This window comes from Tursiops truncatus, chromosome 5 (genome assembly GCF_011762595.2).
Source record: "Tursiops truncatus isolate mTurTru1 chromosome 5, mTurTru1.mat.Y, whole genome shotgun sequence".
Lineage (NCBI taxonomy): Eukaryota > Metazoa > Chordata > Mammalia > Artiodactyla > Delphinidae > Tursiops > Tursiops truncatus.
In genome coordinates, this window is record NC_047038.1 from 6393426 (window position 1) to 6419242 (window position 25817).

At 39.5% G+C, this 25817-nt stretch overlaps 1 protein-coding gene across 4 annotated transcripts; it reads left to right on the plus strand.

Moving 5' to 3' along the window:
* Nucleotides 1-2567: 2567 nt before the first annotated feature.
* PCDH18 (protocadherin 18) lies at nucleotides 2568-16251 on the plus strand. 4 transcript variants are annotated; one of them, XM_033856687.2, is made up of 5 exons: nucleotides 2568-5513; nucleotides 6311-6399; nucleotides 6490-6653; nucleotides 7875-7943; nucleotides 14279-14415. In XM_033856687.2, exons 1-4 carry the CDS (start codon nucleotides 3027-3029, stop codon nucleotides 7901-7903), a joined length of 2769 nt encoding a protein of 922 aa, XP_033712578.1. In that variant the 5' UTR covers nucleotides 2568-3026; the 3' UTR covers nucleotides 7904-7943; nucleotides 14279-14415. The 4 variants fall into 4 exon arrangements, with proteins under 4 accessions (XP_033712578.1, XP_033712577.1, XP_004327230.1 ...); XM_033856686.2 differs by lacking the exon at nucleotides 7875-7943 and having other exon boundaries at nucleotides 14370-14605; XM_004327182.4 differs by lacking the exon at nucleotides 7875-7943 and having other exon boundaries at nucleotides 2573-5513; nucleotides 14279-16251.
* Nucleotides 16252-25817: the final 9566 nt, after the last annotated feature.

Below are 25817 nucleotides of genomic sequence, written 5' to 3' on the forward strand. Positions count from 1 at the left end.
CCATCACTGCTTCTTCAGTAAGATGTCTAAGAAGTTGTTTTAGAGGGTCTACCCCTTCTTCATGACTTTGTAAAATTCCAGAAGAAAGTTCAATCCAATCATTGTTAGATAACAACTAACAGAAGTTTATCCTTTTTTTCTCTCCTGATACAAACCCTCTCACAAACACCAAGTGATATGGAAGACAGTTTTTTTTTAGTATTTTCTGTTCAGAGCTACCAAATAAGGACATTTTGAATTGCTGGAACTAATCAAAAGTTCGAAGGAAAGATTTAGTTTCTATTCTGTACTTTTTGAAAACAAGTTTGAGAAACCAGAGTAGTATATATTAAGGAGAAATCAAGAGCAAAATACTATCATGCAGGCATATATGATTCCTCAGGGAGAGACTGGCCAGCTGAAAATGAAGCAATATTTGGTAAGGATGACAGAGCAAGCGAGAAAAGCCCTTCCGCATGAAAGGATTCAAAGTTCTTTAATGATTTCCTCATGGAAACACATTCCTTATGAGTTTACATTAATTTACAACCTATTTTAAATATTTCAGTAAGTTACTTCTGAAGCTCTTTTTCACAATAATTAATTCTGTTCAAGCTCACTGTCAGAAATAAATGAAAGATTTTAAAGATATTTTTACTTTTTACGCATAGGGGAAGATGTCTTTCACATTAAGGTAATCAAATCCATTGCTCTTGGGGTTTTGGGGGGTAGACTTAGCAAATCCACAAAGAAAACTCTCCTAGAACTAATGGAATTAGATTACCTTTGAATTCTCACCCCTACTTCGAATAGTCACTAATTCCTTTCTTTGCTCTTTTGGTGTTTGCAAAGGGGTTCACTAAAGCCTGAATCGATACAATTTTTGGCTCAGATCGTGAGAGGTCTATGCCGGATGGCTATGGGTTTCGAAAATCCCAGTTGCTTGTGGTAGTTTTCCCAGTTTGCCTATAGGGTTTGGGGATCAGCAATTTGAAAGGGCTACAAACTTGCGAAACAGTTTATTCATGGGGGCAGAATGTTCATCAGCGTGACCCAGTACTAAATACACACATTATAGGCATTTCTATTCTGCACAATTTGCCACACAGCACTAGTTTCTGGGGGTGTGTGGGGGGAGACAATGGCTTATAAAATGCTTTTGAATGCCTAAAAAAGAAGGAGAGGTTACGCTACGACTCCGACTCCTCTGCTTTCTTTTTTGGAAAGAACCATCTTAGTTACTTTAGCTGAGCTCTGCCGAGAGTAAGCAAAGTGGAAAAATCAGAAAATTACTTTTTTTTTTATATGTTTCTGGGGGCAAAAGAGAGAGTGGGAGAAACTAAATGGAAAAAAAGTGACAGTGAGATTATGTGAAAGAGCAAATATGCAAGTGGATGAAGACAGCTGAGGAATAATGCAAGAGGTATGAAAAAAAGCAGCAAGGAAAGAGCCATGATGATAAACTTAAAGGGAACTGCAGAGCAGAAAGAACATCATAAATAATCACATTTTCAAATAAGACTAACATATCGGTTTCTGTGACCTGGGTAGAGCACAAACCTCCCATGATATTTCCTTAGCATTTTGAGGCACACAAAATGCAATTTTCAGCTCAGGCATTTTATTCTTCAATGTAAACAAGCTTTGGGTTTTTAAAATACATATCCTAAAAGTGTTTTCATACAGAATACATATATCATAAAAATCTGACTTGTAAACTACCGAATCCATGTCCCCCCAAGTATCCATCGTGAAGACTCACCACGGATCGATAGTACCTTATGGTAGAAATTGACACGCTACAGCATGAAATGTCTGTTACCAAAGGCAAATAGGATTTTTTGAAGTACAGGACAAAGAAACATCATAGCCAATTTTGCCCAAACTCTAGGAAGGAAGTGTTATGAGGTAGAACTATATTGTTAATTAGTTTCAAATGCTTTGGTGTTCCTTTAAATCTTGCTAATTAAGAGAAATCAAGAGTGGAAAATAGCCCCTTTCTTATCTTCAAGGAATAAAGATGAAAGAAAAACAGAAAATGAAACCTCTTTTCTTGTTCTGCTCTTTAAAACAGAGCCCCAAGAAAATCTGCTTGTGCTCACAGGAGAAAGCCCCAAGTATTTACAGAGGGGGAGGGGAAGGAGGCGGGCTGAGAAGCATAATTAGAAGCAAGTTTTCACATTTTATTAAATTCCTCCACCAACAAAATGCACTTAGAGGTATTTTAAGTTAAACCAGTACTTAAGAACTATGAAAAGCAAGATGATTGCATGTTTGTGGAAGAAGAAAGGGCAATTAAGAAAACCAGGCCAATTTAAAATGCCATATAAATAAAGGCGACCAGAAGTTGATTTAAAGTTTGTCTTCTGTAATTTGTCTCTCCTTTGTCGTGGCACGCTCAGAGAAAGTGAACGCGGGGGACGGAGGGGGGCAGGGGAGGGGAGGGGTGGAGGGAGGGAGCCTCTCGGACCCTCCTCCTTCGTCTCGCTCCGTCTCCCTCCCTCTCCCACCCATCCGCCCTGCCTTCCCTTTGCGGACTCCATCGGCTTCTGATTTGGAAGCACGCTGATTGGCTGGAAGCGATTCAACGCACGCGGGGCAAGAGAGCTTTGTCTGAGTTGAAGTGAAGTTGTACAGATCTTAGACTGGAGTCAGCAATCACGGGCGCTTGGTCTGCAGCCGAGCGGAGAAAAGGAGAAAGAATCGCTGGGGAAAGAGCCACTGCAGCCTCCGCCGGCGCCCTGCGATAGATGGACGCCGACTGCACAAGGGGGAAAACGCGGACGTGACACTCTTTCGCCTGCCAAGAGGACAAACAGCCGCACAAATGCAAGGACTGGACTCCATGCCGATTATATCTGGAAGTCGTGACACGGTGTGTATAAAACAAAAGTTTGCGAGCTGTTAATTGCTGTGCTGTGTTATTAAGAGACGCTTTCAAGTTTCGAGTACCAAATGTAGCCTAGCTTTAAGTTGCCAAAGGAAGCTGAGGGAATTGCTTTGCTGTTTTAACTTGCTCTGTGAGAGGAATCTCATAAAACTGACCGATGTACCAAATGAATGCTAAAATGCACTTTAGATTTGTTTTTGCACTCCTGGTGGTATCTTTCAACTCCGATGTACTGGGCAAGAATTTGAAATACAGGATTTACGAGGAGCAGAGGGTTGGATCGGTAATTGCAAGACTATCAGAGGATGTGGCTGATGTTTTAGTTAAGCTACCTAATCCTTCTACCGTTCGCTTCCGAGCCATGCAAAGGGGAAATTCTCCTCTACTCGTGGTCAACGAGGATAGCGGGGAAATCAGCATAGGGGCAAAAATTGACCGCGAACAACTATGCCAGAAGAACTTGAACTGTTCCATAGAGTTTGATGTGATCACTCTACCCACTGAGCATCTGCAGCTTTTCCATATTGAAGTTGAAGTGCTGGATATTAATGACAATTCTCCCCAGTTTTCAAGACCTCTCATACCGATTGAGATATCAGAGAGTGCAGCAGTTGGGACGCGGATCCCTTTGGACAGTGCATTTGATCCGGATGTTGGGGAAAACTCCCTCCACACGTACTCTCTCTCTGCCAATGATTTCTTTAATATCGAGGTTCAGACTAGGACGGATGGAGCGAAGTATGCAGAACTCATAGTGGTTAGAGAGCTGGATCGGGAGCTGAAGTCGAGCTATGAGCTTCAGCTCACCGCCTCGGACATGGGGGTGCCTCAGAGGTCTGGCTCATCCATACTAAAAATCAGCATTTCAGACTCTAATGACAACAGCCCTGCTTTTGAGCAGCAGTCTTATATAATACAGCTCTTAGAAAACTCCCCCATTGGCACTTTGCTGCTAGATCTGAATGCCACTGATCCAGATGAGGGCGCTAATGGGAAAATTGTCTATTCCTTCAGCAGTCATGTGTCTCCCAAAATTATAGAGACTTTTAAGATTGATTCAGAAAGAGGACATTTGACTCTTTTCAAGCCAGTGGATTATGAAATCACCAAATCCTATGAGATTGATGTTCAGGCTCAGGATTTGGGTCCAAATTCAATCCCAGCTCATTGCAAAATTATAATTAAGGTTGTGGATGTTAATGACAATAAACCTGAAATTAACATAAACCTCATGTCCCCTGGAAAAGAAGAAATATCTTATATTTTTGAAGGGGATCCTATTGACACCTTTGTTGCCTTGGTCAGGGTTCAGGACAAGGATTCTGGGCTGAATGGAGAAATAGTTTGTAGGCTTCACGGACATGGTCACTTTAAACTTCAGAAGACTTATGAAAACAATTATTTAATCTTGACAAATGCCACGCTGGATAGAGAAAAGAGGTCCGAATACAGTTTGACTGTAATCGCTGAGGACAAGGGGACACCCAGTCTCTCAACAGTAAAACATTTTACTGTTCAAATCAACGATATAAATGACAATCCGCCCCACTTCCAGAGAAGTCGATACGAATTTGCAATCTCAGAGAATAACTCGCCAGGGGCGTATATCACCACTGTTACAGCCACAGATCCTGATCTTGGAGAAAATGGGCAAGTTACATACACCATTCTGGAGAGTTTTATCCTGGGAAGTTCCATAACTACATATGTAACCATTGACCCATCTAATGGCGCCATCTATGCCCTCAGAATCTTTGATCATGAGGAAGTGAGTCAGATCACTTTTGTGGTCGAAGCAAGAGACGGTGGAAGTCCAAAGCAACTCGTAAGCAATACCACAGTTGTGCTCACCATCATTGACGAAAATGACAACATCCCTGTGGTTATAGGACCGGCACTGCGCAATAATACCGCAGAAATCTCCATCCCCAAAGGGGCTGAAAGCGGCTTTCATGTCACAAGAATAAGGGCAATGGACAGAGACTCTGGTGTGAATGCTGAACTCAGCTGCTCCATAGTAGCAGGTAATGAGGAGAATATCTTTGTCATTGATCCACGATCATGTGACATCCATACCAACGTCAGCATGGAATCTGTTCCCTACACAGAATGGGAGCTCTCAGTTGTCATCCAGGACAAAGGCAATCCTCAGCTGCATACCAAAGTCCTTCTGAAGTGTATGATCTTTGAATATGCAGAGTCTGTGACAAGTACAGCAATGACCTCAGTAAGCCAGGCGTCCTTGGATGTCTCCATGATTATAATTATTTCCTTAGGAGCAATTTGTGCAGTGTTGTTGGTTATTATGGTGCTGTTTGCAACCAGGTGTAACCGAGAAAAGAAAGACACTAGATCCTACAACTGCAGGGTAGCGGAATCAACTTACCAGCATCACCCAAAAAGACCCTCCAGGCAGATCCACAAAGGGGACATCACACTGGTGCCTACCGTCAACGGCACTCTGCCCATCAGATCTCATCACAGACCATCTCCTTCTTCATCTCCTACCTTAGAAAGAGGGCAAATGGGCAGCCGGCAGAGTCACAACAGTCACCAGTCCCTCAACAGTTTGGTGACAATCTCATCGAACCACGTGCCAGAGAATTTCTCATTAGAACTCACCCATGCCACCCCTGCTGTTGAGGTAAGATCATACCCTCCACCTATTCACTGACAAAGTCAGCTGTTAGTGATTAGAAGTTGTGTGTGTGTTAGTTCTTAAACGTTTCCATTACTAAGTAACAATACTAAAGATATGCAAATTAAATAGGATACCAGTTACCTTATGTAGGTATAGCAAGTATACACACCTTTTGCATACTGTCTTAAGTTTTTCATAAAGAATCTACTTGCATGTACCATGTGTAATATTGAAAAGTAAATGTGAAGCTAGCAAAGGACTATCTAATTAGAGTCCCCTTATCCTCAGATTATGATACTTCAAGCTAGAAATAAACAGGCTTGCTATATTCTCAGTAGTTGTGGTCTCTAAGAAAAATAAAAAACTGGGGTCTCCAAAATCCCATCTCAGTGCATGTGTATTTGTTCAGCTTTTGAAACGTTTCTGACATTATTTTAACTACCTGTGTTAGACTGTATTTTACAGCAGTTTCCATGCATTTTTATAACTGATCACTTGAATCTGAACTATAAGATAGAAGGAATCAATCAGTTTTCTATAAAGGAGTCCTCTTTCAAACAGAGAATGTCAGCTGTACGAGAGCATCCACATTTCTCTGGGTTGTATTTCAGTTCTGTTTGGTGGCTGGCTACATGGTCCTTCAGAGTCCAGCATATGTAAATCTTTAAAACGGAGATAGTATTAGAAGACAGAATTAGATAATTAGCGTGAACTAGTGAGTAACTGTATTTGCTTGCTTCAAGCTTTTGAGTACTGGGGGATTTGTTTCCAGGAATCAGTACTGTCTGTTTCGTTTCCAGCAGGTCTCTCAGCTTCTTTCAATGCTTCACCAGGGACAATATCAACCAAGGCCAAGTTTTCGAGGAAACAAATATTCCAGGAGCTATAGGTATGAATTTCCCTTGTGCTACCTATTAAGTCTCAGACAACACGAATGCTGAAGACTAAAAACTATACTTTCTCTGATTTCTCTTTCTAGATATGCCCTCCAAGACATGGACAAATTTAGCTTGAAAGACAGTGGCCGTGGTGACAGTGAAGCAGGAGACAGTGATTATGATTTGGGGCGAGATTCTCCAATAGACAGGTTGCTGGGCGAAGGATTCAGCGACCTGTTTCTTACAGATGGAAGAATTCCAGCAGGTAAGAGCGTGGTGATAGATAAATCCTTATTTTCAGATCGACTACACCAGTGAAGTGAGCAATTTCTCCCGTGCTTTTATTTCTCCTTTGTTCTTTGCACTAAAGTATCTGTAATACACACACCATTAGCCGTGAACATAGACTGAAACAATTTTAAATTGTTTAATTAAAATTCATAGTAAACAGTTGGTAGAGAAAGGAAATAAGCAGGAGAGCTTAAGAGGACAAGAAGGAAGGAGTGGGGAGAGGAGGAGAGAAAACGACCCCACTCCCCTCCTCTCTCTCTACCCCATCTACTACCGCCATAAGACACTCTTGAGCAACTCTGTAAAATTACTGGGTGGTTGTTTTTATTCAGAGAGCCTGTTTTGGTGCCTAGTGGTGAACTGGACTATAATTTGGAGGACACATTTCCTGTGATGGGAACCAACTCGCATAATCAGAGATTAAAATACACCAGGGAATGGTACACTTTAATCACTAAAAATAGGAGAAAGAATGCATCTTTGTAGGTGGTAGGCATGGAATAATTTTGCCACCTTTCATTTTATATGTCCACTGTAAATGGACGAGGAACAGAAGTCCAAGAGGGGAATTTATAACTACACAGCTAGATGGAGGAGACCCTACTAAGTTACGAGCTATGTTTTCCTTAGACTCCCTTCTCTCTCATCGTGCAGTAGAAACTCTCAGATCCCGCAGAGTAAATACTGACTGCATCACTGTAGCAACCCTGTCACTAAAGACTGTAATAATATATCAACCCTTAGAAACATATTCCTTTGGCTACTTATGTTTCTAAATTCCACGGAATGTTGATCAAATAACTGTCACTTGACAAATGAATAAGTGAAGTGATAAATCAAAGAAAGGCAGAACAAAACTATATTACCTTGCTGAGTCCGTGGAACAACTGCTGTCTAAGTACAGATAAATAAGAGAGTTTAGGAAATAGACATGGGAGAGCTTCAGAGAGCCAGAGAAATTCAGTGGAAATCAGTACATAGGAACTCTCTCTCTCGTAAACTGGAGTAGTAGTGGCGGCAGTAGCTGCAGCAGTATTAATATTAGTCCTAGCAGTCGCAGCAGTGGTTACCAGCGACGCCCTAGTACTTACTCTGGGCCCATGAGGAATTCTATACCTGAACAACCTCTTGCAACACTTTGACACAGGAATTAATGGTGGCGGTAATAACAGTAGTGTTCATATTTTCTTTTTAGATTTGAAAACTGAAGCTTATAAAGGTTAAAAAAAAGTATCCAAAATCAAGCAATTTGTACATGATAGAGGTGAGATTTGAACCTATCCCTCTACTCATTAAACACTAATCTATCAAGAATAATATAAAGTAACAGGTTTTTATTTTTTTGTAGTATGTTGAATGTCATGTTCTTACATTCTAAAGTTTTACAGTACTACTGTCTGTAACCTATTAAATGCTGCTTATCTAATTATGCTATTACCGTAATAGATACTGCATTTCTGGCAGGATGAATGTATGGGAAGGACTTCTAGTGGCATGAAGGGCTATAATCAATGTACACTGAGAGCCGAGACACTTACAGTCACCCATGGTGTCTTTTTCTTTTTTTTAATGCATAGACTCCCTAGACCCATTTAAAGAGAAATCCTTGAAAACCTAGTGGAATACCTATGGCCTAAGACAACGTGCTCAAAGAGAAACAGTTTTATCTTACCCATGAAATGAAAGAGCAGGCTGAGTTTCTATGATTCTGTGATCCTGATAGAACTCTAATTTTGAATACTGATCCCTAATTTTGAATAAGATGATGTCCCAAATTACATTATTTCATAAAACATAACATCATGGGTATAATATCAATTATCTCATTATATATGTTATTTTTTCAATTGTAGAAAGTTGACTCATTGACACAATTCTATCAGTATAGTTAAAAGGAGAATAACTGCTCCTACTTAGATAACCTTGCCATTTCTGAGCCTAAATTATACCTTAAGTCCTTTTATAATTCTGAGATTGTATAATTCAATAGCTAATCATGGTCTAATTTTTTAAAAAAGGGCACGACGCCTCTTTCACTCTAGCCTATATTTTCAAAGTTACCACCACCAGCTATGTTTACGGCAGGAGAGTTACCTAATGCTTGAATTAAAGTAATTAAAATAAATGTTAAAGAATAAAGACATCTGGGAAACAACAGGTAGACATTGATAAACTCTAGATAATAGTGAGTCTTATTTAGTGAGTAACTTGAGTCTCCTCCTAAGTTACATTTCTTTTCAAAGTTAGAGGCTCACCGTTATATTATCACCAACACCAGTGAATATATAGATAATTCTTTACAAAAAAATTCCATATTTACACAATCATACTTAATCTGGGTGTGTGTGGTGGGAGAGCTGGGGTATGATGTCGTACTGCAATAGATTGTATCAGAGTACATACACTTCTGCCTGACTAGCAACCTGTCTCTATGTGGGGTGTTGTAGAAAGTATTCTAGAGGCATAGAGCACCAGGAAATCACCAATGATCCATAAAATTTCTTAAGCTTTATGCATGGCTGGCTATTAGAAATGTGCATAATCAAATATCTGTACAAAGATAACCATCCCTTAATTGTGAACAACATTCTGATGATACATCACCCATATTCTGGCTTATTCTTCCCCATGGCAGCTTCTGCTGGTACATTAGGGTGTAAAATTTGTGATTTGTAAACTTTATATTCCCAGGAAATATCCCAAGTAGAAAAAAAAAATAGTAAAAAAAGTAAGTCCACATCTGAATGCCATTAACAGAAATCAGCACAGTTTTTCTAAAGCATGAATATTTTTAGAACTTCAGTGTCTTATTCCAACAATGTTTTTCCTGCATTAGACTGTGATCAAATATAGATTATGTTATGTTGCTCTGCCTGCCAACAGGGTCATTTCTGGTCATTCATGCTATTAATTCCCACAGGAGGATCCTGCATTCTGAGCAGTAAAGTCAGCGCACATTTTTGTCTGTTGGCTCACGTTTGTCAACATACTTTCTTCCTTACTCAGTCAACTTTGAACCACAACACTACATACACGCTTGCAAAATCTCGCTTTTCCCAAAGTGTCAGCTGCACCAGGATGTTCTTGTGATACTCCTCCTTGACTGGACGCATTCCATTTCTTTATCATTGTGTCATCTGTGATTACTTAATTCAAACATTTGTCTTTAATTCTATGTCCTCATCATTCTCATGGCTGGTATCCTACTTCCGGCCTTTCTTCCATGGCTGGTTTTCTGTACCAGCACATGAATTGATATTCACTCTCCAGTAGCTTCTGTCCTTGCCAAATCTTTCTTTCATACAGCTTGAACAACTTTTTCAGAACATTTTAATTTATACTTTTTGTTTCAAAAGCAATAATTGACTTTTGTTGCCTGGAAACACCTAATTCAGCTATTTATCTGGGCATTCCAAGGCCAATGAAATCCACTCCTAGCTTATTAACTTTTTTTTTTTTTTATCTTTTGCAATAGGCAGAGCCATCTCTTCATGTAACACACCAATCCTTTGCTCATGTCACCTTTCTCCCTGAAAAACTGGCTTCTCTTCACTTTGTCTTCTATTCATCTCTCAAAGTTTGTTTCAAGCTGCTCTTTCTTTAACTACTTCAGCATCCGCCTCTACTCTTTTTTCTTTTCTTTTTTTAAATTTTATTTTTACTGAAGTAGAGTTGCTGTACAATATTATATAAGTTATAGACGTACAATATAGTGATTCACAATTTTTAAAGGTTATACTCCATTTACAGTTATTATAGAATATTGGCTATATTCCCCGTGCTGTACAATATATCCTTGTAGCTTATTTATTTTATACCTGTTTGTACCACTTAATCCCTTACCCCTATCATGCCTCTCCCCACTTCCCTCTCCACTGTTAACCACTAGCTTGTTCTCTACCTCCGTGAGTCTGCTTCTTTTTTGTTATATTCACTAGTTTGTTGTAGTTTTTTAGATTCCACATATAAGTGACATCGTATTTTTTTTTCTTTTTTTAACATGCCCTCATCATTGTATAGTTTGGCACTTTAACTGGGCATTTATGACCTCATTTGTAACACTTGATTATTCTTATACCAGAAGCCATTTGAGGGCAGGAAGCTATCATAGCACTTTACATATGGCAGGCTCTTAATAGATAATTGATTGATTACTCAATGACTAATGGCTTGATAGATGTTAGGCATATGTTTTTCTCCTTATGTCCCATGCTTGCTTCCTGCCCTACCTATAAGGTCTAGCACAGGGGCAAAATTGGCCATCATGCTGTGGGAAAAAAGAGTTCTCTATTTCTCCATGACTTTCCCTTTCCAGAGGCAATTTAACCACCTGACAGAGTTTTCAAGGAGCAACAGGAAGGTTGGCCACTTGCACCACTAGCCAACAAGTTCTGGTTCACTGGATACGGTGTGGAACATCTGTGGCACTAAGTTACATGTACACTGAGGATGATTTCGAACAGTTGAGTCTCAGGAAAATGGTTGAAAATACCAATGAAATCAAGAAATGCCCTCTTCTGTGTCACTGCTCTTCCATCTCTATTATTTTGGCCCTCCTTCTCTCCATTAGTCTTTATTCATCAATTTTTCATATTTTTTGAATTTTAAAATTTTATGTTAATTAACTTTTTTATTACTAAAGCCCCATTAATTTACTGTGAAGTTATAAAATAGCATTCCCTGTCTAAAAACTCCTATGACCAAATTTATTTTTAATATGAACTGTTTGAATCACCCAGATGGTACTGATGGTTATTTTCATTATGTTCAGCTCTCTAGAAAGTTGATCATGCTCAGAATTCTTAGAAGCTTGTGTAATTTTTCCCTTTTCCCCCTGTCATTAAACATTAAAACAAAACAAAGCCAATCAAACAATTAAGTCCTTCCCACAGAATTAAAGACCAGAAAACAAATGATGAGGTGTCATCAGGTCTGTTCCCCTTCCTTCTAAAAGGATGTGAGTAAGATAATATGGACAGGTCTTCTTTCCAAATTCAGAGACTCAGGGAATTAGGAAAAAAAAAAATTCATTACCACTTTGATAGTTATTTCAGCACGTAGAAAACCTCACTGCTATGAAGGTTGTTGCTCCAACACATTTTGGTTTTGTCCACATTTAAATGATGAACAACGATAGTTGGTAAATATTTCCAAAGAGTAATAATGCATTAAGTCCGCACATCTAAACATCTTTTTATTCTTGCTTATTTAAATTTAACCCTTCTTCATAGCAAAATGACACAAGGATTCTCAATATTGCTGTCTCTCTCTCATGCCCTTGTGATTCCTATGGGATTGGCATTCACACTATCCAGCATCTTCCCTACCTTGAATTTCTAGCCTTCCTGGCAAGCAGACGTTTATTCTCACAGTTCTAGCTCTCATTTTTGTCCCTCAACTTACCCCTTCTCTATTAAAAATTGAGGCCCAGAATGGATGAGGTATAAGGACAGAATTATCTTCAAGGCTCAAATGATGAAAAGCAGTGACTTCCACACCTTTGAACAAAGTCCTTTACTTCTCCTTTCCTGAAAGGCAACATTTATTCTTCACTTTTCTTTTTTGTGCATAAATCTTTTCCAAAATTTTGTTTTAAGGCATAAGAACACTAAATATGGGATCTACCCTGCTAACAAAGTTTTAACTGTACAATACAGTATCATTAACCGCAGGTACAGCGTTGTACAGCGGAGCTCTTGAACTTAATCTTGCTTAACTGAAAATGCATGCCTGTTAATCAGCAATTCCCCATTTCCCCATCTCCCTAATCCCTGTTAACCACCATTTCACTCCTGGATTCTATGAATTTGACCATTCTAGATGCCTCCTATACAGGGAATCACGCAGTTATGTGTCCTCCTGTGACTCGCTTATTTCGCTAAGCTTAATGTCCTCAAGATTCATCCACATTATCACATATGAGAGTTTTCTTCTTTTTTAAGGTGGAATAATATTCCATTGTATGCATATACTACACTTCCATTAAACATTCAGTGGACATTCAGGTTGTTTTCACATCTTGGTTATTGTGAACAGTGCTGTAGTGAACAGAAGAATGCTAATATCTCTTCGAGATGCTGATTTCAATTCTTTTGGATAAATATCCAAAGATGGGATTACTGGCTCATATGGTAGTTCTCTTTTTTTAATTTTTTGAGTAACCTCCATATTATTTTCCATAGTGGTTGCACCATTTTACATTCCCCACAACAGTGTACAAGGGTTCCCAAGTTTTCCTCACCTCCCCCTCACTTGTTACTGTTTGGGTTTTTTGGTTTGTGTTTTATTACAGCCATCCTGTAAGAAAACTGGTTTGAGGTGATTGCTTATTGTGCTTTTCGATTTGCATTTCCCTGATGATTAGAAAATATGTAGTGAATGCCTACTCTATGCAGACACTTTAGACCTTTCCCAGGTGCTGTGGGTACACCAATAAGCATACTGGACAGCTAGCTTCCCCTGACCAGGGATTTGGCATTGTTCAAGAGTCAGCCTTTTTTTTAAGCAATAACTTGGGAGGAAGAGAAATCTTTCTTAAGCAGCCAGATCTACAGAATTAGCTCTGAATATGTAAGTATGGCTGATATCAATCCAATTTTCATTCAAATCTAAGATAATTACTTTGCATTTTCTGAATTCGGTCATTTGCTCTCAAATGAAGTCATGATATTGAAGAGACCTAAGCTGTCACTGAAAAAGATGGACGGTTTGTGGAGTATGTTTTACATCTCCACATTTCTTGGTGGTTCTGTAGTTTAGTTATCACATTTGCCAAATTTAGAGTTTTACCCTCTTCATTCTTCTGCTTTTCTCATATCATCGATTATTTTCTAAGAGTGTAACCACTCACATTCCAACAGTGCATCATAACATCTGGAAGAACTAACCAATGGTTTTTCATATTCTTCATCTTTTGATGACTTTTCCAACTCTTTGAATTTCAAACCTCTAAAAGACTTCTTAACAGGGTAACTGCAGATGCCTGGTATTTGAGGATAATTTGCACTGCTGTTTTAAGGAACAAGTCGATAAATAATCCAGCATACTTGTAAGAGAGATTGATAAGTATAATTACCTGATAGCTTATTATATTCTCAATGCCTCCATTAAAAGTAAAATAGGTCAGATAGACCTCAATATCTGGAAGGTACTCAATGGTATTATGCAAGGTTTATCTGGTGGCATTCTAAAGTTATGGATTTCCCCTTACAGCTCTGGGTTTTTATAGAGTTTATGTTCAGCAAATATTTCATCACCCACACCTTAGCTCTTTTCCAAACTTCTTCATTAGTAAGTTGCCAATCCATTTTCTCATTACATGAGTAGCAGACAATATCCCTGAGAAGTACATGAGTCATAACCCTCCTTTGCTTATCTGAGAGACAAAAATATATATATATCCCAGGTTCATAAAACCAGCAGTCAAATCAAAGTTGTAACTGTAGTCCACCTCATATGTATAATAATGGGTTAGTATCATGGTCATAGTTTAAAATTGTCTTATTCGATGTTTTAAAAAAAATAAAATGATAATTTTTTCTATTATTTTGAGTCACACGAAGTATAATAACGAATCCCCACTGCTTTCCTTGAGTACAGCTATGAGGCTGTGCACGGAAGAGTGCAGGGTCCTGGGACACTCTGACCAGTGCTGGATGCCACCTCTGCCCTCACCTTCCTCTGATTATAGGAGTAACATGTTCATTCCGGGGGAAGAATTCCCAGCACAGCCTCAGCAGCAACATCCGCATCCGAGTCTCGAGGATGACACCCAGCCAGTAGATTCTGGTGAGAAGAAGAAGAGTTTTTCCACTTTTGGGAAGGACTCCCCAAACGATGAGGACTCTGGGGATACCAGCACGTCCTCTCTGCTCTCGGAAATGAGCAATGTGTTCCAGCGCCTCTTACCCCCTTCCCTGGACACCTATTCTGAGTGCAGTGAGATGGATCGATCCAACTCTCTGGAACGCCGGAAGGGACCTTTGTCAGCCAAGACTGTGGGTTACCCACAAGGGGTGGCGGCCTGGGCGGCCAGTACGCATTTTCAAAACCCCACCACCAACTCTGGCCCCCCGCTTGGAACTCATTCCAGTGTGCAGCCTTCTTCAAAATGGCTGCCGGCCATGGAGGAGATCCCTGAAAATTATGAAGAGGATGATTTCGACAACGTGCTCAGCCACCTCGGTGATGGCAAACATGAACTCATGGATGCCAGTGAGCTAGTGGCTGAGATTAACAAACTGCTTCAAGATGTCCGCCAGAGCTAGGAAATGATAGCAAAGCATTTTTGTTTCCATATCTGTGGAAACAGGGGACAGCGAAAACCCTGAAAGAACTGGCATTGCCACATAGTTGCATTTATCATAAATGTGTCTGTGTATATTGAATATTAAATACTGTATTTTCGTATGTACACGATGCAAGTGTGATTATTTTAATCTGTATTTTAAAAATACATTTGTACCTTATATTTATGTGTAATTTAACAAATTTTATTTTTTTACTCCCATGACAAACATGCGTCTCCTAATCATGTAGAGAAACTAGCCACTGTTCAAACCTGATATAATATTCAACCACAAAGTATAAAGGCACTGCTTAGATTAGTTATGTTGGGGAAGAAATTGTTATGCTGAAGGAACAATCCCACTAAAGCATTATTCAATTCTTAGTTCTATTAAGTGATCCAGCTTCTTTTTTCTTTAACTTTTTTAAAAAAGCATCAAGAAAAATGTTTAACTCTTTTATTATTGTCGTTGTTATTATTTTTACTGGTCTCTACTCGTTCTGGTAGTTCAACTCTTACCGTAAAATTGAAACATGAGGTGAAATTTTATTTCAGGACTGGGAAGTATCTTTCACAGACAATGGCGTAAAACAACAGGACTAGAATCCGTTTTCTCACTCCCAGGCTCCTGCTACTCCAGGGCATCACACTGACCTGTTCTTGAGAATATTTCTCCTAAAGTATTATCATCTATTTATAATCAAGGTAAACAATGAATTTTATTCCATCCTTGTAATATGAGAGGTGCCCCAAGGAAATGGAATCTGTCTTTTAAATGGATAACAGTGTGTATTTTAATAGCCTAAAGTATTAATGGACAAAAACAATTATGTCGGTGTCCCTCCCAGGGTAGTAAATATAATTGATTTATCCTGAAACTCTTCTATTTGAATCTTCCCCTCTCCTCTCACAATACTTGAACATGTTTATTTTTTGTAATGTTTTTTGCTATAACTCTTCACTCTTAGCTTTTGTCTCTAGTGCATGATCTCATATTTTTGCTTTTATTTTTAGTATAAGAACATTTATAAATTTACAGTTTTTGTTATTGCAAGTCTGTTTTACTTGTTGTGTGACAAACGGCAAATTCTTTATTTATTGTGCTGTGATCTCTCTGTGTGGAATGCCTTGGAAAGGGAGATCGTTGTTATTATGACTGTTCTCATTTATGACCTAGCTTCTATTAATGTTATTTCTATGAATACATTATCTTGATTGTACTCTCCAGAAAATTTTACTGTCAATGAAAATAAAAGGAAAATTGAAGTAAAGTTGAAGAACTGTCCATACATCAGAGTCCTGTTCCTACATATATGTTCAAAAGTTTTGCATGAAGCATACCCCTCATGAGAGGGTAATTCAGAGTTGGGTTTTGAATAGTAGAGAGGGAATATTCAACTGGCTTGGAAACAAGAGAAACCACAATGGAAAAGGAATGAATTTGAGATCTGTAATGGAAATGAAAGCAGTCTACCACATTTCCAGTAGATTAAAGAATTGAAATGCACTTGAAGTGTAAAGAAAAAGGAATAATCAATAGTAACCACTTGAACATTTCTCAAATTATTTCTCAAAACATTTTGTGTTGTGTCAGGGAAAAAAGTGTACCCTTACAATGTTTCCAAGAGGTGAAAATATTATCTTCTTCGGTTTAGTAGTAGGGAAATGAAATACTAGGAAAGTTAAATAACCTTAAAATGGAGGAAACTCAGATATCTTAATTCTCAAATGAGTACCACATCAAATAGATGTGTTATGTCTTTCAAAAGGCACATTTTCCTTTGTAGAAGGGATTACAATTACAAGTGAAATTTCAGTTTATTTTTCAGTAGATTACACACACCCATGCTCACCACATTGAAATACATTTTGCTTTTCAACTTCACTTCCCTTCAGTACATATTATCATTAAGAAAAAGACTTTCATAACTTCACTGTTCTTAATTTAAAGCACCAACCGTAATTTAGGAAGCAAAGCTGGAAATCAATGTTCGAATGACGTAAAGTAAATAAAATGCAATATTGTGTTAAACAGAAGACCTTTGTACATTGTCTGGACAGGAAGCATTCTGTGTCTCAGGCTCCTAGTTTCTCCACCCTCCCCGCTCTTCTTACTTCCCATGCCCCAGGTTAAGGGATATTAGGGCAAGCTTTTCACTTTTCACTCTTGTTCTTTTCACAGGTAATATTATCTCAGTAAAGGCTGGAGTGTCTGGTGCCATGATAGCAACCTAACTTCTCATCAAATTTATATTTCCTCTTCTTTGATACCATGCCCTTCCTCAGACTGAAACAACCAAAAAGCACTTCAGTCAGGGATATCCCTTTCTCTTTGTGGCCCCAATGGATTCCCTTAAATGTTCTTTAGTGATAATCATCTTCCAATACTGTAATTTGACACTGAATCTGTTGCTTAACAAACCTTCCTTTTAAATGCTCATAGGATGATTAGAATTGGCTTTCTTCAGATTCCTATAAGTTACTATATTAACACGGTTATTCATTTAGCATTTCTTTCTTGGTATTCGGCAGATGGGGCTTATAACTCTGTTAAGCATTTAAATTCTTGTTCCTCCTGCCACACATATATCAAATTTACCACTTACCAATAGATAACTGTTAAGGCAAAAGACAGGTAAGTTACTGTCTTATTGGAGTCACTGAAGAAGTGTCATTTGTGAAAATCAGCTTAGCTTCCTTGTTTCATCCACTTGATAGCAGCTGATGTCAGAAAATATTCAAAACCGAGTTTGAATTACTGACACATTAAAATTCAAAGAATAGTGAATCTATGTAAAATTTAGTTGTGTGGGTGAAAAATGGATTGTCTGACATAGCAACATGCAATCCTGCATGAACTCACAGAACTGATCCAAGACAATTCAGGCAATTTGCCGAACTATCAAAAAGTTTTGATGTCTCTGTTCCAATTCAATATATCTTGATTAAACATCATCACGGAATCAAAGATAAAAGGACACACTGAATAGGCAATAAATATTGCTATATAAAATTAAAGTCAAACCACGTGAAAGTCTTAAAGATTTGTGTTGAGTTTTAAAAAGGAAGAAGAATGCAGGATTTTTTTTTTTAAGGCCAGCATGTTGACTTCCTTAACTGCAGGTTAAATTCATAAAACAAAGCTATCATACATTTATAAGCTGCCTTATATATTGTGAAAGTGTAAGATGCCAAACTGATTGTAATCATTTTTAATATGTTAGGATGTCTCTAACTGTGAATGTTAGAAACATTTCTATGTGGTTATATAACATTTTAACTTAATAAATTAGGTATTTGGGCCACTGAAGATTCATCTCATTCAGTTTAGTTTCTAGAACAAGCAGTAAGTCACTTTTTTGAAATAACTGAATAATACCTAAAGTATTACATTACAATTGGAAAAAAAACTTTATTGCCCAAATTGTGGTTTCATTCTTCATCTGTGTAACTGGAGTCATAGTTAAGTACATACATTTTGTATACCAGAAATAATAGGACCTTTAATATAATCTAAACCAGAAAATAAGTAACAGGTAGGCACTGTATAATAGATGTGAAAACTATAGTCTATACTTCTCATTAATTTAACTTTTTATTATAAGATAGCTTATACAACTTGTGGGGCTGTTAAAAGAATTTTATGGGGAGCTGGTATTGCAAAAATTACTACCAGAATTTACTGACTTCCTGACTTCTAAAATTGCAATAACACATCCTACCCTGGCACTTAAAAATAATAGTTTTCTATTTCCTTTTATGACTTCTGAAAGTTGCTCCTAATTCTTGTTTGCTTTTTCAGATTTTATCTCTTCAACTTATTTATTTTATGGTACTCCTCCTTGATAATTTATCCTACTGTCCATATTTTATAACAATCTTCTCCAAATTTTTGCATGGATATAGTTCTTTATACAACCACCTAGGTTTTTTATCCATCTTTTCATGTCTTTCCTTTGTTATTAATATTACAGGGATCATATTTTTGAGATATGAAGCCAATATCTTTTCATTCTCAATAAACCTTGCTCTTCTGATTGACTAGTTTAATAGAAGGGTAAATTTATACAATTAAGAACAAAGGGATCATTTCATTTGTTCTATGTTTTAAAAGGTTTTGAGTGCTTATAGACATACTAGCATAGACAATTTGACTTTTATTGATGGAGGAAATCCTTTTTTCTAAATATAAAACACTTCTCTTTATGTACTAAGGGTTAGGCTGGGAAGGGTGAGCTTGGAGTTTTACTATGAGCCAAAGTTAAGCGCAAGAGAATGAATATTAAGTAAGAAAGGTCCATAACCATAGAAAAGAAAGATAAGTTAGGCAACAGTTGAGAGTATAAAGCCCTAGAGGTGAATAAATTGAGAAGGGTAAAATGTCAGGCTTTAGTGTCTCTAGTCTCACCTCCAGCGATCTTTAGAAGAAGCTGTACAACAAAGCAATACCTCTGGGGGAAGGTGTTCCTCCTTTCCCAGACCCTCCCTGCTCAGGAGTGCAGACATGGAAGGAAGAGGTGCAGGTGTGTATGTATGACTCTGGGGAAGCACTTCTCCTCCTCTCTGCTTTGGATGGCCTGCAGATTCAGACTTTCTTCCTTACCCCAAATGGGGGAGAAACTGATAGTATCGACTGTATTACCTTTCAAAGTGCTTTTACCTAAATGAAGGAAACCTTTCTAAAAACCCCAGGTGCATTCTTGTTTTATTAACAGATACATTCTGCAGTTTAAAATAACTAACCACAAAATAGTCTAGGCAGAAGAAGCATAGACTTTTCCTTTGGAAGAAGACCTTCGTGTTAGAGTTTTAGGTTCCAAATAATCTATACAACTTCCAGGAAATCTTGTTACACTGAGATGAAACATCCAGAAATGGAAGTAAGAATATTTCATAAATTCTCACCAGAAAAATATTTTGCCAGTCTCTGCCTTGTGATTTGTATCTCTTCTGCAAACATATGCCTGGAGGCTGTCAGTGTGGATTTTGTGAACCTCCTCTAGAGATTTTCGGTAATTGCCAAAAGTACAGGCGGCAACTATATGACAAGTCTGCATAGCAATAAGCAAAGTAGCATTGAAGGAAAAGTCTACAAAGGACCAACCACTACAAATGACTTATTCCTTCACTGCTTTTTCTCCCGTTCCTTTCTCCTCATTTTCTCCTTGGGTGGCATCTGAGTAGAGAGGCAGTATGTCAATCATTCCTTAATTCAACAAATACTTATTGTGCGATTACTGTCAGATAATGATCCAGGTGTTTGAGATACATTGTTGAACAAAACAGACAAAAAAGACATGAAGACCACTACATACCTATTAGAACAGCCAAAATCTGGAACACTGACAACACCACACGCTGACACGGAGGCAGAGCAACAGAAACTCTCACGCACTGCTGATGAGAATGCAAAACGGCACAGCCGCTTTGGAAGAGGCTGGAGTTTCTTACAAAACTAAAAATACTCTTATCGTATGATGCAGCAATTGTGCACCTTGGTATCTAAACAAAGAAGCTGAAAGCTTCTGTCCACACAAAAACGTGCACCCAGATGTTTACTGATGTTTTTCATAACTGTCAAAATTTAGAAGCAACCAAAATGTCCCCCAGTATGTGAATGGAAAAATAAACTGTGGTACATCCAGAAAATGGAATATTATTCAGTCTCAAAAAGAAATGAGCTACCAAGTTATGAAAAGACATGGAGGAACGTTAAATGTACATTATTAAGTGAAAGAAGCCAATCTGAAAAGGCCACGTACAGTATGACTCCAACTATATGACATTCTGAAAAAAGACAAATCTATGAAGACAGTAAAAAGATCAGTGGTTGGGCTTCCCTGGTGGTGCAGTGGTTGAGAGTCTGCCTGCCGATGCAGGGGACACGGGTTCGAGCCATGGTCTGGGAAGATCCCACATGCCGCAGAGCAACTGGGCCTGTGAGCCACAACTGCTGAGCCTGCGCGTCTGGAGCCTGTGCTCCGCAACAAGAGAGCCGACGATAGTGAGAGGCCCGTGCACCGCGATGGAGAGTGGCCCCCACTTGCCGCAACTGGAGAAAGCCCTCGCACAGAAACGAAGACCCAAAACAGCCAAAAATGAATAAATAAATAAATAATAATTAAAAATGAATATCTGGGGCTTCCCTGGTGGCACAGTGGTTGAGAGTCCGCCTGCCGATGCAGGGGACACGGGTTCGTGCCCCGGTCCGAGAGGATCCCACATGCCGCGGAGCGGCTGGGCCCGTGAGCCATGGCCGCTGAGCCTGCACGTCCAGAGCCTGTGCTCCGCAGCGGGAGAGGCCACAGCAGTGAGAGGCCCGCGTACCGCAAAAAAAAAAAAAAAAAAAAAAAAAAAAAAAAAGAATATCTGCTTAAAAAAAAAAGAAAGAAAAAGATTAGTGGTTGCCAGAGGTCTGGTAGCGGGAATGAATAGGTGGAACACAGAGAATTTTTAGGGCAGTAAAAATATTCTGTATAATACAGATATATGTAACTATAATATAATAATATTCTGTAAATATATAATGATGGATATATGTCATTATACATTTTCCCCAAACCCAAAGAATGTACAACACCAAGAGTGAACCCTAATGTAAACCTTGGACTTTGGGTGATTATGATGTGTCCGTGTAGGGTCGTCAATTGTAACAGATGTACCATTCTCATGAGGGATGGTGTTAATGGGGGAGGGTCTGCACATGTGGGTTCAGGGAGTATATGGAAAATATCTGTACCTTTCTCTCAACTTTGTTGTCAGCCTAAAACTGCTCTAAAGTAATAAAGCCTTAAAGAGAGAGAGAGGGGTAAAGAGAAAAGCCAGTAGAGAGAAAGCCCCAGACCATAACAGTCATGACGGAACAGACCACACACACCATCAGAGCAGGCAGACACTTCATATCAGGTGTAATTTGCAACAGGACAGAGAAATGATCAGAGGCCCTGCTTTGTTAACCAATACACCCCCAGTGCCTAAAACGGCAGCTGACCTCTGATAGATGCTCAACAAATATTTGTTGAATGCAGGGATGACTTTATGCTTCTCCTTGAACCTGTATGCTACCCAGGGAGAAAGACTGAAAAAATATTGCATTATTACCATTAAAATTCTCAGTTATGACCCAAGCATGCTTAAGTTTTAAGCCTCAAGGAACTAAGATAGCAATAACGAAATAAAATTCAGTGTTTTCTCCTAGCGGCATGAATTGGAAATCAAGAAAAACTGAGACCGAATATGATTGTGTATGTCTATTTCTTTTTCGCTTTTTCTAAAGAACATTTTTTTATTTTTTTGGCCGTGCCGGGTCTTAGTTGCATCATGCGGTATCTTTAGTTGCGGCATGTGAACTCTTAGTTGCAGCATGCATGTGGGATCTAGTTCCCCGACCAGGGACTGAACCCAGGCCCCCTGCATTGGGAGCACAGAATCTCACCCACTGGACTACCAGGGAAGTCCCTTTCTAAGGAACATTTAGATATTTTGGAATATTTTGTCCTTTTCTTTGGGCATTTGTGTCTAGATTGGGTGCTGCAGTTCAAATCTGAAAGCCACCCCTTTCTGGCAATATGGCTTTTAATAAGTCCCATGACCAGTGAAAGATTTGGTCTCCACACTTGTACTACAATGTTAATAAATAGTAATAGCACATTCATGTCAAGTGAAACAAATAATGAAGCCTTTAAATTAGAAGAGGAAAACGCAAGGGAATTTATAACAGGAACCATCTGTTTTCTTGTGTTATTTTTCTACAGAAGAGCTCATCAGTTTCGGTGCAGATATGGGGAATTAAATAATACGTTCCTTTGACATCTGAGATTTCAGCAGATGGCTTGAAAGGAAAGAAATTAATTTTACTTAAAGAAAAGAAACTATGGTTTATAATGCTATCAGTGGGGAAGGCTAACAGGTGCAAAAAATAAACTCAAAATGAATAACTTCTCAAATGTAGCAAAAGTTCCTTTCTTCTCATGTAACAGTCAGTCTAAAGTGAAGGTCATTTGAAGAGCAGCCTCATGAAGACTCTACCATCATTAACCCATCATTTCCCAAGGTTACCTTGCAGGGAGGGAGCCCCTTTCCAGACAGACACGAGGGAAATGGTTATGGAGTAGTGCAATTAGGAGATGATTAAAAACCAAGCCTGAAAGTGTCATAAGTCACTTCCACTGATGGCTCATTGGCTAGAAACAGTCACATGGCCACAGAGGGAGGCTATGAGATGCTGCCTGCTGTATTTGGTCAGCAGCGCAGTCTCTACCACACAGTCTTTAGGAGTGCCCGCATTCTCAGAATGTCACAACAAGTCATCAGTATAATTTCTACAGTCATTTGCAGTTCACTGTTGTAATTCTCACACTAGAATCTCAGTACCTTGAACAAAGAAACTGTATGTTTTTAGTTTTGATCCATTTCTGTGTCTCCAGAGACTGGTGTAGTTTTTGACCTGTCGAGGGTACTCGATCTACAAATAATTAAACTGAAGAAAAAAGATAGGGCTTCCCTGGTGGCACAGTGGTTGAGAATCTGCCTGCCGATGCAGGGGACTACGGGTTCGAGCCCTGGTCTGGGAAGATCTCACATGCCGCGGAGCAACTAGGCCCGTGAGCCACAACTACTGAGCCTGCGCGTCTGGAACCTGTGCTCCGCAACGAGAGGCCGCGATGGTGAGAGGCCCGCGCACTGCGATGAAGGGTGGCCCCCGCTCGCCGCAACTAGAGAAAGCCCTCGCACAGAAATGAAGACCCAACACAGCAAAAATAAATAAATTAATTAATAAACTCCTACCCCCAACATCAAAAAAAAAAAAAAAAGATAATATTTAAATCCTATACAGTTATCTTTTGTGGTGGGCGGGGGTGCAGGAGGGCAGGGAGTGGGACGGGGAAGGGTTGGTAGATACAGTTATTATCAGAATCAACCCATTTTCCAAAATAAATATGACTACTCTACCCAGATTTTGATAGGTATCAAAAAAGTGCTTCCTGGTTGTGGCGGTAGGGAGAGGCGGGAGTGGAGCCCGCCCGCAAAGCAGAGAGGGAATGCTTGGTGGTAAAGAAAATGTTCTTTATCTTGATTGCGTTATATTTGCCAAAACTCACCGAAATGTACATTTAACATCGTGCATTTTATTTGTAAATTATATCTCAATAAAATGGAAAAAACGTCCCCATTAAATCATAGCTGAAAGGCAAAACTAGAGAAGAAGATGAGGACTGCTCACTGAATCAAATCAAATCTTCTCTAATTCCCCAGGTAGTCAGTTCAGAGAAAGTCCCCAGCAGGATATTCTATACCATGTCACATTAGCAGTGACTCAGTTCTGTGACCTAGCTGCTAGTCTTCCTGTTACAACTTTAGGTTTCTTAGGGAAGAGAACAGCTAATTAGATCGAATCATCTTAACTTTACACCATCAGCTGTGACAAGAGAAGCAGTACTGAAGAAACCACCATGAACCCTGAACACCCAACTTCATTTAAGGAGCTTTCCATATTTAGGAAAAACCTTATGATCTGGTTTAGTTTTAACAGAAACCCAAATTGTAACACAGAAGAGAAATCTGTGTGCATGACCAGGGTAGCAATATTGTGAGAAAGTAAATATATCCACCCCCCAATCCCGCGCCGGCAAATATATCGTGAGTGTGCTTGTGTTGGGCTGTACCCCACTGTGCTTGCCCAACTTCAAGACCGAAGAATGGTTTAATGGATGGGGGAGCTTACAAGTCTGAAGCAAGGTCTTGGAGCAGGGGATGGACACAGCCCAAGAGAACAGTCATCCTGGGCGGCCCGATCCTACACTCCACCCCTACGTACGCTGTACGACCCTCACAATCTTGGCCCACCCCTCTTCAGCAATACCCCTGGGGTCAGGGGCACTGCAACCAGACACCACAAATACAACACAGACAGCAGCAGCCAGAGGGCATCAAGAGTGAGACACCCAGTATGCTCCGAACAGTCATTCACAAGGATGTGGGCAAACTTTGGAGTCAAGCGCTTACCGGGTCAAGGAGGGAGTCAATGGCGGCAGCATCCTGTCCAATTAAAAGGAAGATAAGGCCACCCCTGGTTTTCACAAACCTAGAGCCACCCCCAAGGGGAAGGGAAGGCCCTGGCTTTAAAGGAAATATTCTGGTGGCCTAGCCAGGAGTCAGCAGTCACAGTACAGGTCTCCACCCCATGTTATGTTGAGTGTCATTAGGGGTGGACCCACTAGGTCTTTCCAAACAAAAAACAGTTAACCCACTAGTTCGACTTGTGTGTCCAAAAGTCACCCTATTCCACCCCACACAGCAGAGCCCAGGGGGACTCATGGGCAGTCGGTTGTACAGTAAGGTTTTACTGACGAGGGTCCTTCTGACGTATTGGCAGGCAGGGCAGGAAGATGGTGTGGGTCTTTTCCCCTTATGGTCGGCCGTCCCCACATAGTCACATTAGCCAGACCCACTTTTCCTGGAGGTCCAGAGGAGGATAACAGTGGCATCTCACTGTAGACCCAGCAACTAGACTCATTTTGCAGTGAGGCCATGGTTGCTTCCCAGCCCTCAAATAGATTTCCTTTACTCAGGCTAGGGATAACGTGCAAAACATTTAACAGACACAACACAGGGGGGCTCATGACCATTCAGCAAAATACTAGCAGTACCCGCATTCTGAGATCATACCATACCCACCTATGGATTTTGTCCCAGTCTGCAACAGAGTTCAGAAAACTCAAGTTTTCAGTAATACAGCAACATGTCGCAAATCACATTACAATGGCCACCTAGTTTTAACCTTGGATTTCTGAACCACAGCTACTCCATTTTGACTTTCAAATGTATTCCCCTCCTCAATGGCCAAAGTAG

Excerpts from the sequence above, each read along its gene's own strand:
- PCDH18 (XM_004327182.4), top strand. The coding sequence starts at position 3,027 with ATGTACCAAATGAATGCTAAAATGCACTTTAGATTTGTTTTTGCACTC. Across the intron at positions 5,514-6,310 it reads ATGCCACCCCTGCTGTTGAG|CAGGTCTCTCAGCTTCTTTC; the intron begins GTAAGATCATAC and ends TTTCGTTTCCAG. Across the intron at positions 6,654-14,278 it reads AGATGGAAGAATTCCAGCAG|CTATGAGGCTGTGCACGGAA; the intron begins GTAAGAGCGTGG and ends CCTTGAGTACAG.